This window comes from Stomoxys calcitrans, chromosome 2 (genome assembly GCF_963082655.1).
Source record: "Stomoxys calcitrans chromosome 2, idStoCalc2.1, whole genome shotgun sequence".
Taxonomy (NCBI): Eukaryota; Metazoa; Arthropoda; class Insecta; order Diptera; family Muscidae; genus Stomoxys; species Stomoxys calcitrans.
In genome coordinates this window covers 220,433,370-220,452,137 of record NC_081553.1, presented here as the reverse complement: position 1 = coordinate 220,452,137, position 18,768 = coordinate 220,433,370, and the positions used below count along the sequence as shown (strand labels likewise).

Below are 18,768 nucleotides of genomic sequence, written 5' to 3'. Positions count from 1 at the left end.
ATTATGCCTTTACAGTTTTAGAGAAACAATATTTTGTTTTTTTTTTTTTAGTTTTTGGTTTATATTGGTATTCATGTAGTACAATCACTTCGTTTCATTTATTGATTATATTAATATAATGCATTCAGTTTTCATTTTCTTTGAATATTTTCTGTTCTTACAAGGATAGTTTATAGAAGAGTTCCTCATGCTTAGATATATGTATATGTATATAGTTATGTATATTTAGGGGGGGGAATTGATTATGTTAAGTAAACTTTAGATAGAGAAAAACATGAATTTAAACAAAGCGCATACTAAAGAAGACTATGTAAATTGCCATTCATTTATATTTTGATCAAAGATAAGTGGAAAATATTTAAGGCATTATTTGGAGATATACAAAAAAGCACAACAGCGACCTAAAAGTACAATGATGAACAACGGTTAGCGGTTTAAGTGGTTATAAGATGGTGTAAAACCATAAAAACGAAACAATTGCAATAAAAAAAGCAAAGATGAGGAAATGGGAATTGTCGATTGTAACAAATGCTTTCAAAGTGAAAATGTTGAAAAGAAAACAATATACACAAGGGTTTTGTACAAATTCATTTTATTTTTATTTCATAAAAATTATAATTTGTGCCAGAGTTTTAGCCATTAATAAAATATAAAACGATTCGACAAATAAACAAAACTTAATATACACAGCTAGGCTGCGTTTCTTATGTAGAGCATACATACGTAAATTAAAGCTTAAATTTAAATGAATCAATAGAAAAAACACAAATCTATGTACCAGACATGAATGAGAATGTGAGTGGCAATGCGCTTAAAAAACTAAAAAAAAAATACTTTAAACCAAACTTAAATTTTTTAAACAATTCACATATACGTTGCAATGGATGCTTAATTCAATTTAGACCCTCAAAACATACATCATACAATCTTCACTTTTCTTATATACAAATTCGAAGAAGAAAACTTACTATACACAACAAAATGTAAATCCATTGCTTTTTTTTAATTTTCAGGTTTTTTCTTAATTAAAAAAAAAATTGTATAAAAAAAGCATTTAAGTGTATAAAAAAAGATAATAATAATAATTCAAAATATCACATATTTAAATTACAAACAGATTATACAATGATAGCTTTTCGGTTACGAATACTTGAACTTCATAAATTAACAAACTAAAGGCAAACAGAAAAATAAATCCATCTAATAAATGGTAATTAAAACAATAAACTTAGATCTGCTGTAAATTGTATATATATAGTCCACAATTGAGTATGTGTCTGTTTTTATGTGTATTTGTGTGACTAGCTAGTTTGTTTTTGATTATTTTTTGTATTATCATTACAGAAAGGCTAAACTCTTCTATGGTGTTTTTTTTTTTCTTCAGTAGCCCTTTGGCATGCAACAGCTAAAGTAGTTAACCCCAGAAGAGTTGTGTTCCCTTTCTGTTGTATACATTTGGAAAATTAAATATTTCTATTTGTCAAGCAGCAAACACTTTTCCTATCATTTTTGTAGATTTTGGTATAAATATTTTTTTAAGAGGGAAAGGGGCGGAGAGATTTTGTTTAATATATTTCAAAAATATCTTTTTTTTATCATTTCTCTTTCTCTTGTAGTGGAAATATTTTCTTTTTTTGTTTGGTTTTGTTGTAGATAACATGCAATTTAAAGAGGATAGCCTAGCGCGGCCGATAGCAAGGGCTCCCATGAACGATTTATATCCATATAGAGCATAGTACATTGTTCTGCTATAATATCATCTTCATCGAGTACGCATATGGGGAATAAGTCATTCTGGAATTATTAAAACAAGAAGATTACAGTAATGATTTGACGAAAATAACATCATAGTGTGTTAACCTTAAATTGAAAAAAAAAATAAGTTAAAATGCCTTAACAGGCAAAAAAACTTGAAATTAAAAAATTCGCAGAGCACGGATGGGATTTGAACCTGGGCACACGGTGCAGCCCCAAGAGCCATTGCCGTTGTCTGGCGTTCGAGGCCATCAATACAACTTCCAACAGATGCACAGAATCAGGTGCACCATGGAAGTAGTGTAATTGTCGCAGACAAAAAATCTGTCCATGCACGAAAACACATGCATTGGGAAAAGTACAGCTACATCTGGGCACACGGAGCAGCACCAAGAGTCGCTGCCGTTTTCTGGCTTTCGAGGCCATCAATACAAGTTCCAACAGATGCACAGAATCATGTGCACCATGTAAGTAGTGTAATTGTCGCAGACAAAAAATCTGTCATTACACGAAAACACATGTCAATCATGTGCACCATGTAAGTAGTGTAATTGTAGCAGACAAAAAATCTGTCATTACACGAAAACACATGCATTGGGAAAAGTACAGCTACACCTGGGCACATGGAGCAGCCCCAAGAACCGTTGCCGTTGTCTGGCGTTCGAGGTCATCAATACAACTTCCAACAGATACACAGAATCAGGTGCACCATGGAAGTAGTGTAATTGTCGCAGACAAAAAAATCTGTCATTACACGAAAACACATGCATTGGGAAAAGTACAGCTAAAAGACAGGGTTCTCGAGCGTGGTTAATATGGTATTTGTCTCATAGATACGTTTTCGCAATAAATACGATTCAAATACAACATACCAACGCACGGTCCTTGAAGCCATCACACCTAAATTGTTGAAAACACGTCAAAAACGAAACGCGTCCCATAGTGGTTGGTGTGTGTTGCTATCTCTGGCATTTGCAAAGACAAATCTCCGATCATTGAGCTCGTCTCGAAAGAAAAACAAACAAAAATTATAAATATAATTCATTGACCAGCCGTAGTAGGCAATCATAAGATTTTTGAGAACTCTGACATTGATATAGTGTGTGTGTGTGTCGGAGACGTGGTTGAATCAGTCAACACCTGATGCGTTTATTGATCTTTCATGATATTGTGTGCACATAGCTGATAGATTACGTCGTGGGGCACCGCTCTGTATGTGAGGAACTACCTGAATATTCAGTTATGTATAAAATCCAACCCAGGTGGCCCAATTGAGTATGTTTTTGTTAAGGTGTCTGCTAACAAGCTTCTAGTGGGGTGTGTTTATAGAACGAACAACCGAACGGATACGCGAGATTTTTTCTCTGTCCTTGAACCTCTCTCTCTTGCATACTCAAACATTGTGGTTGCTGGGGACTTCAACTCTAACGTTTTACCGGACACGGGCTTGACGTTTGTTTTCCTTGGGGCTTTTGCCTGTCAATTCAACAATTCCCACGCATTTTTCCGCATCCTCCATCACGCTTCTCGATCTGTTCTTTTTTAGTGACACTTCATCTGTCAGCCTCATGTTTTTCGAACCATGACTTGATCTTATGTCATGAATTTGGCCTCACCAGGACTAGGGAAACATATTCATATAGAGATTTTGCCAGTCGCGACTATGACTTTTTGCTTTCGAGTGCAGTGCTTATCGACTGGGATCTGATATTTCGTATAGAAACTATCGATGAACAAACTGACTTTCTACAGAGGAATATCTGTGACCTACAGAAACTTACGGTTCCACTCAAGTCTAGAGAAGTGTCCTTCAGAACGAAACCGTGATTCTCACGGGATATTCGTTCAACTATTCACGAGAGGAATATGTTGCATCGCAGGTGGAAACGTTTCAGGACTTCTGAGTTACATGATGCCTTTCGCTCAGCAAGAGACCACGTCAATAAGTTGATTCAGATAGCCAAGTAAGACTACTATTACAGACGCTTTACTTTTGCAATAGGCTCCAAGAGAACTTGGAAGCTTATTCGAAACATAGGAATTGGGAAAGATACTAATAGATGTTCAACAAACTTGGACTTCAATGGGCTTAATGATGCCTTTGTTAATGTCCCACAGATCCCAGTTGATCCCAATTTCTATGGCTTTAATATCTCCCCCTCTCTCGATGACGACTCTGGTTTTGGCTTCAGCTATATTGGTCCCGCCGATGTCCTTGAGTGTGTCGCGACTGTAAAGTCTAACGCTGTCAGATTTGATCCTAGATTTGTAAGACTCTTACACCCCCTTATTATTCCTCATGTAACCTATGTTTTCAATAGGATTCTCACCACGAGTTATTTTCCATTAGCGTGGAAGCATGCCAAGGTCATCCCATTGCCTATGAATTCCAAGGAATATAGACCAATTGCGATTCTTTGTTACTTGTCAAAGCTCTTTGAGAAATTGATGTATTTGCAAATGTCGTCTTTTTTCAACGAGAACTCTTTGTTATATATGAGACAGTCCGGGTTCCATCATAACCACAGCTGCATAACTGCATTGGCAGAGGCCACTGAGAGGATCAGGGTCAATTTAGAGAATGACAAGATAAATGTCCTTGTTCTTCTTGACCATTCTAAGGCATTTGACACTATGGATAATTCCTTGTTATGTGATAAGATGAGACATCTTTACAATTTTTCTTCTACGTCCGTTCGTCTTATTTTGTCGTACCTGTCACACCGCACTCAGTTCGACAGTTATAAGTCTTCTGTATCGTCGCCTCTGCTTGTTTTAAAAGGTGTTCCTCAGGTATCAATTCTGGTCCCTCTTTCCTCTTTCATCCGAGGGATGAGATTGCTTAAAATATACGTCTGCTTAATCATGATCTGTCAATAGTCAGCAAAAGAGTCGGCGAAAGCCAATGGCCTATGTCTCAACCCTGTTAAGTCCAAGAGTGTTATCAGAAAAAGGCTGTCTCGTTTTTTATATGATGTCGTTATATTCATTAACGACGCTAGATTCGAAATCGTTCCTCATGCGAAGAAGTTGGGCGTGGTTAATTATATTGTAGCACTCTGACTTGGAGTAATTATATCGACTCTGTCGTTGGAGACAAGCGTTTTGGGGTACGCCCTAAAGCACCGCCTTAACTGTACTTCATTTCCATTGGGAATAAAGAACGAATTTGATATCTAATTTCTGTGCAAAGTGCCGGGTGCCTCCCCAACTTCAAAACACCCTCCAAACGTTTCATATTTACCGACCATGGCAATATGGGATTAAAATTAAAGGGATTTGGAAGTGCAGCACGAATTTGAAATCCATATTTGAGTCGAAATGACTGAGGTTACATCCCTCCCTAATGAGAACATTACCCTAAGGAAGAACATTACCACCTGGAACCGAGAAGGTTCAAATTCTCACACATCAATGAGTGCTTTCAGATTCAAGTTGAAACTCAATGAAAAGGGACCTTTTTTATAGCCGAGTCCGAACGGCATCCCGCAGTGCGACACCTCTTTGGGGAAAAATTTTTAATGATTGTTCCTCGCAAATGTCCCCAACATTAAGAGGGGATAATTATATCGAGTCTGTCGTTGGTCAGGGATATTAAATATTATATATATATATATATATATATATATATATATATATATATATATATATATATATATATATATATATATATATATATATATATATATATATATATATATATATATATATATATATATATATATATGAGGGCTATATCTAAATTCCCCAGTAATGTCGAGAGTCAAGAGAAAATCCTTCCTAACAAATTTCAAGAGAATCGGGTAAGAAATTACCATCTTATTGCATTATTACTGCAAATCGGACGAACATATGTATGGGAGCTATATCCAAATCTGAACCGATTTCTATGAAATTCACCTGTAATTTCGGGAGTCATAAGAAAATCCTTCCTGCCAATTTCGAAAGCATTGGAGCTAAATCCAGACAGACGGACAAACAGACAGACGAATCAGAAAGTGATTCTGAGTCGATCGGTATACATATCAATGGGTCTATCTCTCTTCCTTTTGGGTGTTACAAACTGATTCACTAAGTTATAATACCCTGTACCAGAGTAGTAGTGTAGGGCATAACAATTAAATTTGTGTTTGTTTGTCGGTTTGTTTGTTTGTTCCGTATAGACTCAAAAACGGCTGAACAGATTTTCTTGAAATTTTCACAGAGTATGAAGGTTGGTCTGGAAGGAAAAATAGGCTATATAATTTTTTGATATCGGGAGGGGGCGGACCCTCCCCCTTGCCCCAAAAGTACTACCCAAAAATAAAAGTGGACCGATCGGGACAATATGGGTGTCAAATGAAAAGTATGCGGGAGTAGATAACGAAAATGCATGTCCAAGTGTAGGGGGTCACCCACCCCCACAAAAACGCCCAAAATGGGCACATTAGCCAATCATGGATGTATGGGACCCGGTTTGTTTGGTCCGTATAGACTGAAATACGGCAGAATCGATTTTCTCGAAATTGTCGCATATTGTGTAGATTGGTCTGGAACGAAACATAGGCTTTATAATTTTTCGGTATCGAAAGGTGGACGGACCCTCCCCCTTATGTTAAAAATACAACCCAACATCAAAAGTGGACCGATCGGGACAATATAGGTATTAAATGAAAGGTATTTGAGAGTAGAATACGAATATGGTATAAAAATTTGAGTCTAACTACCCATCGGGCCACCCCAAAACTCCCCAGACATATTGGAAGTTAATTTCAATAAGGGGCTCAAAGGTATTAGGGAGTAGATTTCGAATCTGGCATACAAATCAGATCGAAGTATAGGGGGTTACGCCACCCATCAAAAACGCCATTAAACCCATTATGACTGTACGATACTTGGCTGAACTGACTTTCTTAAAATTTTCATAGATTGTGTACGTTTGTCTGGAGGGAAACATAGGCTATATAATTTTTAAATATCGGTTGGAGGCGGACCCTCCCCCTTAGCCAAATAAACGCCACCAATATCCGAAAGTGGTCCAATGGGCACAATAAGGGTATCACATGAGAGGTATTGGAGACCAGAAAACGAATATCGTATTGAAATTTGGGCCCATGAACCCAGCGGGGCTCCCCAAACCCAAAACTCCTCTAAACAGATATATTCGGAGTTCATGTCAATATGGGACTCAAATGAAAAGTATTAGGCAGTAGATTACAAATATGGCATAAAACATTAGGTCCAAGTAATGGGAGGTGGCCTAACCCCAAATGGGCATATCAGACGACCATGGCTATATGAGACTCAAATTAATGGTATTAGGGAGTAGATTACGGATATGACATTAAAATTTGCGTTCAAGTCTAGGTGGAGCTTTTCCTCCTAAAGATACGTCAAATGGGTTATTTGACCCATTATGACAATATAGGACTCCAATGAAAGGTATTTGAGAGAAGAAAACGAATTTGATATCCAATTTTGGAGCCAAGCGTTTTGGGGTACGCCCTAAAGCACCGCATAAACTGAACTTCAGTTCCATTGGGAAAAAAGAAAGAATTTGATATCTAAGTTCAAAGTGCCAGTTGCCTCCCCAACTTCAAAACACCAGTTCATATTTACCGGCCATGGCAATATGGGATTCAAATTAAAGGGATTTGGAAGTGCAGCACGAATTTGATATCCATATTTGAGTCGAAATGCCTAAGGGCCATCCCTCCCCTAATGAGAACATTACCATTATTACTATATAAATACGGTATTTAGTTCTACATAAATACGGTCGACCAATGTATGGCTCTTGAAGCCTCCACACATACAGTGGTTGAATAAGTCTTCTAACCAAAGACAAAACGCGCCCCATAATGGTTGGCGTGTTGTGAACTCTGGCTTTTCTTTTCCATTGCAAAAAAATTTTCCAACATTAAGCTCGTCTCAACAGAAACACAAACGAAAAATTATGAAATGAGTGATCTTCGCCCTTACAGCCAAAAAATTTGAAAATAGAATTTTTTTCTCGCAAAAAATATTCATGCCATTTTTTATTTCGCTAGAAATATTTTCGCTGCAAAATTATTTCAAAATTCTAAGATTTGCAACAAAAATAATTTGTTGCAATATTTTTCAATACACAATACAAATTGTAAAATATTTTCGTAGTTCAATAATTTTAAAGTACTATTGCGTTACTTACATTTTTAGCCTGCCATAATTGTTCCAACAAACGCAAAAATCTTTGCATTTCTGTGCTGCTAGCGAAAAATATGACCAAATCATCCGAACATTCTCGCACCTCTTGACATGAGAATTCTAAAATACACCACCAGGTGTCAGTGTGCGAGGGAATTTTAATTCCGGTCATTTCTTTAATATCAGCACAAGTTAGAATTTCTAAACCAGAATTTTTGCCATACACACTACTCATACTGTTATTATTGTTGCTGTTCTTGTACTGCTTGCTGTTGCCGCTGATGGACGACATTTGGTTGTGATGTCCATCAGCGACATGTTGCATAGCAGTGGCATGTATTACTTGTTGCCTGGTTGTATGAGTGGACAGGTATGTGGGTGTAACAACATTACTGGCTAAAGATGATGCCAAGGTGGTATTACATGTGGTGGTGGAACGTGAAAGTTGAGATAATTTGGTTGGTGTCGAATTCATTGAGGATGTAGAGCGTTGAGTATTTCTTGTGGGTGTGCTCATGGTAGAGCTTAGCTATAAATTGAAATTATCGAAAAATTAAATTTGCTTAAATCTTCCATCTAAAATAACTCTTACCAAACTTACGGTGTCTCCCAAATATTGATCGTCTTCTGGAAATTTCGTGGTATTCCCCATTACAGAATCCTGAGCATTGGGCTCTTTCTCTTCATCGCCCTTAAGCTTCCGTAGAGGTGCCGAAAAATCTTCCCTCAAGGTTATCAAGTGATTTTGGGTTACCACTAAAGTACAGCCTAGAGTTTTATGCTTTTCTTGCATTTCAAAAAGCTATAAGGAAAGTAAAATAAATGAAGAGGAATTTGTTTTTTATAAAAACTTTGTTAAATCATACCCCGCTAGCTGATTGTAACAAGGCTTGAAGCCATTCTGAAGCCACATATTCATCGGGAGCTGCCAGTTGCAATAGCATTTTATTCTTCAACATAATTTCAAAACAATGAGGCCTTAAAGCCTTAACAGCCCTTCGAGCACCTTGACATTCGGCCAATGCCATTGCCCAACTGGGTATCTTTTGTGTGGAATCATTAAACATGTAGAGAACTCCAGCTCTGTATAATAATAACAAAAATCAAATAGATAAAAAATTAAAAATTTTAAGAAATAAAAATCAAGGATTTTACTTACTTCAGCAGGAAATATCCAGGATTCCAAGAATACTGTTTGGAATTTGTATTGCTTAGATGCTCCTTTACTCGTCTATGCATTAGGAAACCTTTGGCATGCGGACCCAGTGGCTCTTGTTCTCCAGCATCTCCCAATGCTGCTCCTGGAACATTTACCACCGCATAATACATCCAAGCATCATGTTTGCCAACACAAGAATTTTCCCTGACGAAGTTTTGCAAGGGTGCCAAGTGATCCAACGTAAGTTGTCCCACTGCCGGTAACACTGAGCCACTGCGGCGAGCACATAACTCTAAATTAGCCACTAAGCCAGCAGCAGGATAAGGCCCACCAGCCAACAAGACCTGCTGTTTATCTCTATTGCTGTTGGAAAGCAACACCGTATTGCCATAGGGACCCATCTAGAATACAAAAAAGAAGCTGAATTTCAATACTTACAGACACCGGTCTTCCAACTTACCAATATGACATCCAGCTCCTTATAGGCCAATACAAATTTCGAACATAGTTTATTGCGTACCAAATCTGTAACATATATGGACCTGTCAGTTAGCAAAACTAGCACGGGTGTCATATAACCCTCCTTGCTGTAACCGGTATACAATTTGAAGACCTTCAACAGTTGTTCGGTGACATCTTTGAGAATATTCAATTGGACGCCAGCAAAAACATCGATAGAAATTTCACCAATTCCCAATTCAAAACGTGACAAATCGCCCGGCAAATCACCATCCAGGCTGGCCAGCTCTTTGCGTGGTGAATTGTTTACACCAGACATCTCAATCTCCATAGCAATCTCAGCATTAAGATCTTCGATTAATTCCAAATTACGTGGCTTGGCACCCTTCACATAAAGATTTCCGCTACTTTTTTCTGTCTTCAATTTCTGTGCAAAGAAGTTGTTGCGTCTTATCGAGGATTCGAGTATTTTTTTCTGTGTGACATTGCGTAGAAAACGATTGATCAAGGAGGTCTTTGCCGGCGGTTGTGGTGGTTTCAGAAGATTACCATAATCAATGGCAGCACTATGGCGGTCATTGACATCCTGATAGTCCACAATAACAATATCGCTTTCATTTCTTTCGGTATCTGTAGTTATGGTTAGAATATCATCGAATTCTTCACTCAGTATGGTACTCTTTGAATCACGACCACTGCCACCACGTGCACCCATATACGAATGATACAAATCCGGACTAAACATAGCCATGTCCTGCTGCTGCTGTGCTAGTTGAGCAGTTGGACCACTTAGGCCATATCTAGGCGGAGCATTTTGTTGTATTAATGTGGACCCAGTGGCACTCAAACGTTTCTTAATGGGTGAGGGCAAATGACGCGATTGTTTCTCTAGATTATTGCGTAGATCCGAACCAATTGCAAGGCTTTCGGCCCCCCGTGGGGTAGATGGTACACCGCTGCCACTGCCTATACCACTTGTTAAGGAAGCATTCGATTTATGATGTTGGGCTTGTGCTGATGTGGAAGTGCTGGTATTGTTTGTTAACTCCGATATGGTCGATGAGGATGTGGTTGAGGGAAATTTTGTAGACTTGGTTGGTGTGCTACTAGCCAAGGGGGCAGCAGGAGTTAAACTGCTCCTTTTTGGCATTTTTAAAGCTGCAATAGTAAATTTTAAAACAATTTATTCAAAATAATGAAGCGATTCATTCTAGGGCAAATACACACTTTATATGAAGTCTTATAGATTTTTTATTAGAGATTTTTTGCACCCCCTAATGTTCACCCTATCGAAAACAAATCTGAAGTTTTTTATTATGGCACTGGCCCAAGTGAAATGAAAGGTATTAGCGAGTAGTTTAGGAATATAAAAAACGCCACTTGCGAAAAAGGACAAAAAAACGGCTAAATTTTGTAATATAATTGTTAAAACCTTTCACATACTATCGGCTATGTTGAAGCTACTTCTCCCAGAAGGTGGGATTTGAATCCTAGCGAGATTAACGGGCCCTTACCCCAAAACGCCGTTCGAGGTGCTATCTACAAACTGCAATTTTGCGTTACCATGATGTTTTTCCTAAATTAGATTTGTCAGTTTAAGAAAACCATCTATTGTCAATCCCTTGGCAGCCGGTTGTACGTACCGGATTGACCCGATGAAGTCTTTCATCGACAAGGGCTGCCGCCTCCGTGTACAACACATTGCTACAACAACAACCATCTATTGTGAATAGCAAAACTATGTGACAGGTTGGCAAAATGTGTTTGCTATTCATGTTAAATCGGATTTGTACTGATGCTTCTTTGCAATCTGCTACTGGGTGCTTTCTTATGCACCATGCGAATGCAAATTTGCCACGAACATCCCATTAAGGAACAGGGGCCAACTTCTCCCATATCAATGAGTGCAGTCCGATTCAAGTTTATGCTCAGTAAAAAGGGGCCTCGTCTTTATAGCCGATTCCGAAAGGCCTGCCGCATTGCGACATCTCATTGGAGGAGAAGTTTTAACATGGCATAGTACCTCACAAATGTCACCAGCATTAGGAGGGGATAACCACCGCTGAAAATTTTATGATGGTCTCGCCAGAATTCGAACCCAGGCGTTCAGCGTCATAGGCGGAAATGCTAACCTCTGCGCTACGGTGGCCTCCGTAATAAAGTATGTACCTTGAGAATACTTTATTTTACTTTAATTAGCTATTATAGAACATTTGTCCCATAAGCCGTACTTAGAACAGCGTTCCAAGCCCCTCGATCTTCTTCTCCTTAAATCTCTGACACCAAGTTTCGAGATGTCTTTCACCACTTGATCTTTCCCGGTTTGCTTAATGACCTAACCAACGCAACCGTTGTATTTTGATACGTTTAACTACGCCTACGTCGTCGTACATCCCATACAGAAGCTGTGTTTTATTTTGTTACCGTATAGTGCAGTCCAATGAAATATTGTATGAAAATGACATCTATCCAGGACAACGAAGTTCTTGATAATTTACCATTGACGATTTATGTGAAACAACTGTCGTTAGGGTTGCCATGATATGTTTTTTCACACTCGCAGAAATTCTCTATTGTGAATAGCTAAATAAAATAAAATCCTATTATTTTTTAATTGCGTACACAAACCTTAATGCATTTTATTTGACTTCTATGCCCTCACATATACATATTTAGCAAATTTTAGTTATAAATTGTACAATATTTGCATTTTTTCCACGCATTGTTTGGCAGGTTGGCAAACGGCGTTAACACTTCATAGCAAACAAACAGACTTGCTCTGGAAACTTTTTTTGCGTTTTAGTTTTGCCCTTCATGGTTTGTCTATCTAGAACTAAAATAAAACATAGCAATTGTATAAAAATGAGCAGCACAACGAAATTCTGGATTAACTGCCAAGAACATCTGTCGTTAGTATTGCCATCACATGTTTTTCACATATACATAAGTGTGGCCACTAGCAGAAATCCTCTATTGTGAATGGCAAAATAAAATTAAAACCAATTATTTATAAAATTGCGTACATAAATCTTAATGCCATTTATTTGACTTCTATGCCCTCACATATTATGCAAATTTTATGCATTTTTACAATTACATACACTTTTTATTGTTTTGACAGGTTGGCAAATGGCGTTAACACCTCATGGCAAACAGACTAGCACTGAATTTTTTTTTTGCTTTTTAATTTTACCCTTCCTGTTTTTTCTATCTAAGTATGTGGTTCATACGACGCCAATACTCTCTATCATTGCAAACTGGTCCATGAGAATACACATATTATATTACTGAAACAATATCTGGCTGGTAGCTCCTAACATGTACCATGTAAATAGGCTACCTGGCACGGATTTCACCCGGATATGATCTTGCTAAGAAAATTTATTATTAAGACTTAATTAGTATTGGTCGGACTGAGAGGAAGGTGTTGTCGTCACAATATTAAATCCGGGAATATTGATGACAACTCGTCTTATATCCGTTCTGTAACAAGTGATCTTTCGGAACTCTACCCCCATTCAATTCACTTCTCAAGCCTACTCATGTTCATACCAGGTTCCTTAATGATTTCAATGAAAATATCCATCTTCCTTTTTCTGGCAACGAATGCAGGCTAACCACCATCCGCACAATGGCGCATATGCGATCAACTCCAATATGTTGTCTGACAATTTCTTTTCAATAACCAATAAAAAAACTCTCATTTCTTGTGATTATTAAAATTAGCTCGACTCTTTCCCCCTTTGGGAGAAAGAACAACTTACATAATAAATGAAAATATTTCATTTTGGCCTATAGTATTCCTGAGATACAACTATATAAAAAATTTCTTTAAACTTACCAAAATAATTTTCCGTAGCTTCATGCATCTGTTTTGCCTCCTCTTCTTCGCGTGCCTGCTTCTGTGCAATTTCCCACTGCTTTCTACCACTGACTTTCTTTGGCGAAGTTTTGTCCTTTCCTGCATCCTTGAAGCTACGGAAGAAATTGGAGAATGTCTTTGCAATGGGAGCACTGAAAGCACTTTTCAATTCAGGTTCAGGTTGAGCAATCGGTGTATCTTTTTCAATCAAACTAGCAATGCTACCATGCAAATCATCCATGTTATTGAGATCATTGAACGATGAGGTTTCATAGCAGTACGAGACTCCAGTGTGTTCAAACACTGTGCTCTCACAATTGATGATGAACTTATTACGAAATGGTGTACGATCGGCTGGCTCACAGGAAGATGCTGCCGAGGCGCCATTTGACGATGATATAGCATTGTAAATATCTCCATCAGTTTCAAACTCCATTTGACGCACCAATTGTGGTGTTGTCTTCGTTGCACTTTCATCTTGTGTCTTGGCGGCAAACATGTCCTCATCCTTATTCCTGCGCAACTGTTCATCAACATTATGTACAAATTTCTTAATGGGTGGTTGTTGTTTCGATCCATCAAGACTTTTACTAAGGAAAGGCTTTTGCTTTAAGGGTGGTGAATCGGGACGTTCATTGAAATTGGTCATTACTTTCGGTTTGTGTTCGGGTGTTTGCTCTAATTCTGGTACACATTCAATGACAGCCTGTAGATCTTCAGAGCCCTCGGGCACACCACGTTCGGGCAAAGGCATTGTAAAAATACTCTTTAAGGAGCCAAAGATCATTTTGCTGCTATTGTCCAACAACTGATTCATATCATGAACATTGAATTTCTTAACTTTGGTATTAAGATCCTGTTCGTGTATGATGTTAGTTTGACACTTGGTTTTCTTGAGACAACTGGATTTAGGTTTCTTTTCCTTATTCCATACAGACTTTTGACGTGGGGGACTTTCATCGAAATCGATATTGGGTTCAGAATAATAGCAATTGTCACCTTTAAATGGAAATAAATAAAGAAAGAAATTATGCTGATGGTACATACATATATTTAAAATATCAAACTCACCTATTATATTGTTATTGGTGTTACTCATGCCTATGCAGTCACATGAATTGGACTTGGCCTGGCCGTAACTTTTCCCATTGGAGTTTTTATCATTCTCATCGGAATCAAGACTTGAGTTCGAGCTTGAACAAGAACATTTATAAAGTTCAGGTTTATTTTCCAGTTTTGCTTGGGAGGCCTCTAGTTGTTTAGCATCCTTGCTTTGTTCTTTGGGCACATATTCAAATACACCCGAATTGTCATACTGCAGATGGCTATCATTCATATCATAAACATCTGAGTTACCATAATCCAAGACATCCGAACAGGCATTGCGATAGACCACTCTACCCCTTCGTTTGGGACCTCCTTCAACGGGGCCAGTTTCGCCCTCCTCATCACCTTCCTGAGAATCGCATAGCTCTGTGTTTCTTTGCCGGTCTCCTTCTGAGCACCAGGAATAACGGCCCGCCTGACCCACCATTGGGGCCATTCTGCGCTGCCCACCTGCTTTGTAGGTTATAAAGCCATGCTCAATATGTATATTATCAGTTCTGGTATTTTTAAGTATATCCTCATGGAATGATACCCTCTTCTTCGGAGCCTTAGGTACACTGGGCGTCTTGCGTACCTTACGCCTGTAGACAATATTTTCAGTTGTATCAAATGTAGAACATTGGCTAATTGTCATAGCCTCTTCAACCACAGCCGTTGTTGTATTGTTGGGAGTTATAGCGGTGACCGCTGTAACATTCGAATTGCTGTCTATGACAGTTGTCTCCTCGGCCGGCACCACAATCAAAGCATCTTTGTGACCTCCTCTCTCCACTAAACCTTCATAGGATTTATTGCTTTCTTCAAACTCAAAGCCCGTTTGAGATGTTATGGACTCCACCATAAGCTCACTCGATTCGGAATCCAACATTTGCACCCCCGAATCAGAGGGTGTGGTATCATCCATTGTGGTGCTACTATTCATGCTGGATGCCATTTTATCTATGTAACTTAAATTATTTGTTGTAGTCACCGATGTTGAGGTTAATTCAATTTTTCTATGGCCGTAACTATCCATTACATTGAAATTGTTGGCGCTGCGATGATCCAATTTGAGGCCCGCATAAAGCGGCGACTCCATAACAACATCATATACCGATGGTGATCTAGCCACTAATGTTTCTGTGTATATGTCAGAGTTAAATGATGGTTAATCTTGAATGATTATCGAACTTTCAATTTTACTTAGGCTTAGCTAAAGGGGTTGAGGATTAACTTTTTTCGGTTTTAATTTTGTTTTTTATTAGAAAACTATCCGAATTGAGTTTAGCCGATTATTTGAACTGTATATTTATGGGGGGAAGTAGAAGTAGTGGTGAGTGGTATATGATGTGAATCTTGAAATAAATAAAAACAACAAAATTAATTTTTGAAACAATAAAATCATATATGCATGTAGCTTCAATACAGGATGTAACTTTTACAAGAATATAAAGATGAAAAGATTTGGTGAAACACAAAATTTGTATTTTCCAGCTTTGTGTGAAACAGTGTGTTTGTCCTTTGATCAATTATATGTAAATACCACCGTAGCGCAGAGATTAGCATGTCCGCCTATGACGCTGAACGCCTGGGTTTTTTCAACGGTAGTTATCCCCTCCTGAAGTCACACAGCGGCAAGGCGTTCGGACTCGATTATAAAAAGCAGGTCCCTTATCAGTGAGCTTAAACTTGAATCTGACAGCACTCATTTATATTTGAGAAGTTTTTCCCTATATTACACTGATTAGTTGTGACTTAGCAATTAACAAATTCTTTTGCTCCTCTTACTTTAACCCTAGCCTCTGCACAAGTGATGGCAACTCTTTTATTTAATCCAATTCACAATAACATCCATCTACAATTCAAGGAAGAGGGATTGCTTATATCTGCTTGTAAAACCCGCAGATTTGTTAGAAGTGTATGTTGTAGTCCTTTACAGCTTGCGTCTAGATACCAGAGTGATGTTCTTTTAACTTGGGTAGGATAAACTGAAGATCAGTGGAGTGTTTTTTGTGACCCCTAGTAATAAGCGGCATAGAGATCAGAAAACGCTAGTGTCATTTTTATGAGGAGAATTCGCCAAATTTAATATTTGCAATAACAATTTTTGTGTTATGTTTTTTTATTTTATGAAATGTAATAAAAATGTAATAAAAAACCTCAATGGTTAACTTCATCTTTATCACTTAAAACTAGTTCCTATACACATACATATATATTTGTACTAAAGTAAATTTATGTACACACATTACGGAACATAACTAAACCTTACATCTGTATGGCTGTATTGTTTTTGTTTTGAAATAGTTATAAAGAAACAATAACCCAAAAAAATAAATAACGTCATCACTTTTTAAACAAAAATAAAACATCATCAAACACACTTACTTGATGGCATAATAATTGAGACTGAACGAATATTTGAAATAATGGGAAAATAATTAAGATATGACCAATGACCAGGCAGCTTTCAACTGCATTCAGTTAAAAAAAGGATGTATTACGTCTCTCTATTCTGTGATGCTCAAAACAGAATCTAAAATAATCCAAAAAATCGATACTTTTTACTTGAGACAAAGAAGAAAGAGCAAACCACCGCTGGCAAGATTACCGGCCAAACAAACACAACAATAAAAAAATTGTAAGAGAACTAATTATAATAGATTTTTTCACACTGACATCTAAGACACTTTCAACTGCTTTCCCCATCCCATCGCCAATGTATGTATGTACCCCTTTGTACTCCCACAAACCCTCACTCCATTACAACTGCCCGTCATCATATGCACTGCACTTTACACAAAAAACACAGAAATGTTGAGCCGTTTGCCAGTTTTCCACGAAGTCTCCCGCCCCATATTTTGTGGGGGGATAATATGCGCACCATCACCACCTCAATTACCACCCACTTTTTCACACAAAGCCAGCCGTGAAAATGAAAAAAATTGATTTTTACTTTGTCTATATAAAAAAAATATATCTGTAGTTTCGCATGGAACTCGTATATTTAATCATTCAATACAACACGATGTAAGTCCTTACCTTCAATTTGTTGTGGAAAATCCATTTTTATTGTGCATTATTATGTTTAATTTTATAATTTTATTATAATTTATTTCTTGTCAAGCTGTCAAGCACAATGTAGGGATCTAAAAGTCGACTTTCGACTAGTTTATTAATCGACTTTTTGTATAAAAAAGTCGAAGTCGACTTTTACTGATTAAAAAAGTAAAATAATCGACTTTGAAATTAGCAAATTGATACGATTACTAGATTTTATCGATTAGTCGAAAATATAACTTTTGAGTTTGTATCATAGGGTGGGCAGAAAAAAACAGCAGGTGATCGCACGCAAATGAATGGGGAGAATCAGTGTTCACTAAAGAAGGTTAAGTCACTTGACTAGCTGATGTAAGATAGCAATTGCAGAGTTGTATCCAAATACTCTCTTATGTCAAATGGTTTGTTTAATTTTTAAAGTTTTTTCAACATTTTGTTTATTTTTCACATTTTTCAAGTTTTAGTTTATAATTTATACGTTTGTAATCACAAATCTTTTCAATTTTATGGCTGCTTCACGTGGCAATGCAAATAAAAACTAGAATGACAATTTGACAGTGTACAGAAGTATGGCAGATGAGTGGGAATTTCTACCCCTATCCCCACAGGGTTGTATCGTTGATTTCTTTATTGTTGTTGTAGCAGTGTGTTGTACACTGAAGCGGCAGCCCTTGCCGTTGAAAGACTCCATCGGGCCAATCCGGTACGTGCAACCGGCTGCCATGATATTGCCGTTATCGTTATTGTTGGGCAAGTGACGCTACCTTCTACAATTGTGCAATAAGATTACTTTATCATTGATATTTGTGCAGTGTTTCAAAAAAGTAAACGCAAAAACATGGGTTTTCAACGGTGAAAAACGAACATAGTACCAGAACCAAGAACCACTTGTCATTTTACAAGAACTTAAAGGTTTGGTCATGCAAACAGCTGAATAAATTTTTTTTTCATTTGACAAATATTCTAATGTCAAACATTGATGTGTGTTCTTTCATGTGTATGAGTTGTTTACAGGAAAACAAATTACTTGGAAAACGAAATACTGAGCGTTGGTTGTATTTTTTTATTCAGGTTTGGTTTTTGCAAATCAAAAAAGTTTCCAAAATCTGCCTGGAAAATTTGATATTTTCACCATCACAATTTTCACATGCGTATTTTATTGTTTCCATAATTGATTCGTCTTCTATTTCTTGGTGTGATGTCTCGTTTTTAAAAGGAAATG

At 37.5% G+C, this 18,768-nt stretch overlaps 1 protein-coding gene across 3 annotated transcripts; it reads right to left on the bottom strand.

The window, feature by feature from the left end:
• Positions 1-1,463: 1,463 nt before the first annotated feature.
• Positions 1,464-17,641, bottom strand: LOC106096382 (serine-rich adhesin for platelets). 3 transcript variants are annotated; one of them, XM_013264100.2, is made up of 9 exons: positions 17,529-17,641; positions 14,472-15,626; positions 13,380-14,399; positions 9,540-10,696; positions 9,080-9,480; positions 8,787-9,003; positions 8,513-8,722; positions 7,925-8,449; positions 1,464-1,794 (listed from the first exon to the last, which is right to left on the bottom strand). In XM_013264100.2, the coding sequence occupies exons 1-9, from the start codon at positions 17,551-17,553 to the stop codon at positions 1,666-1,668; spliced, it is 4,839 nt and encodes a 1,612-aa protein (XP_013119554.2). In that variant the 5' UTR covers positions 17,554-17,641; the 3' UTR covers positions 1,464-1,665. The 3 variants fall into 3 exon arrangements, with proteins under 3 accessions (XP_013119554.2, XP_013119555.2, XP_013119556.2); XM_013264101.2 differs by having other exon boundaries at positions 8,522-8,722; XM_013264102.2 differs by having other exon boundaries at positions 14,472-15,841; positions 17,529-17,618.
• Positions 17,642-18,768: the final 1,127 nt, after the last annotated feature.

Excerpts from the sequence above, each read along its gene's own strand:
- LOC106096382 (XM_013264100.2), bottom strand. The coding sequence starts at position 17,553 with ATGGATTTTCCACAACAAATTGAAG. Across the intron at positions 9,481-9,539 it reads AGGAGCTGGATGTCATATTG|ATGGGTCCCTATGGCAATAC; the intron begins GTAAGTTGGAAG and ends TTTGTATTCTAG. Across the intron at positions 8,450-8,512 it reads TGGGAGACACCGTAAGTTTG|CTAAGCTCTACCATGAGCAC; the intron begins GTAAGAGTTATT and ends TTCAATTTATAG.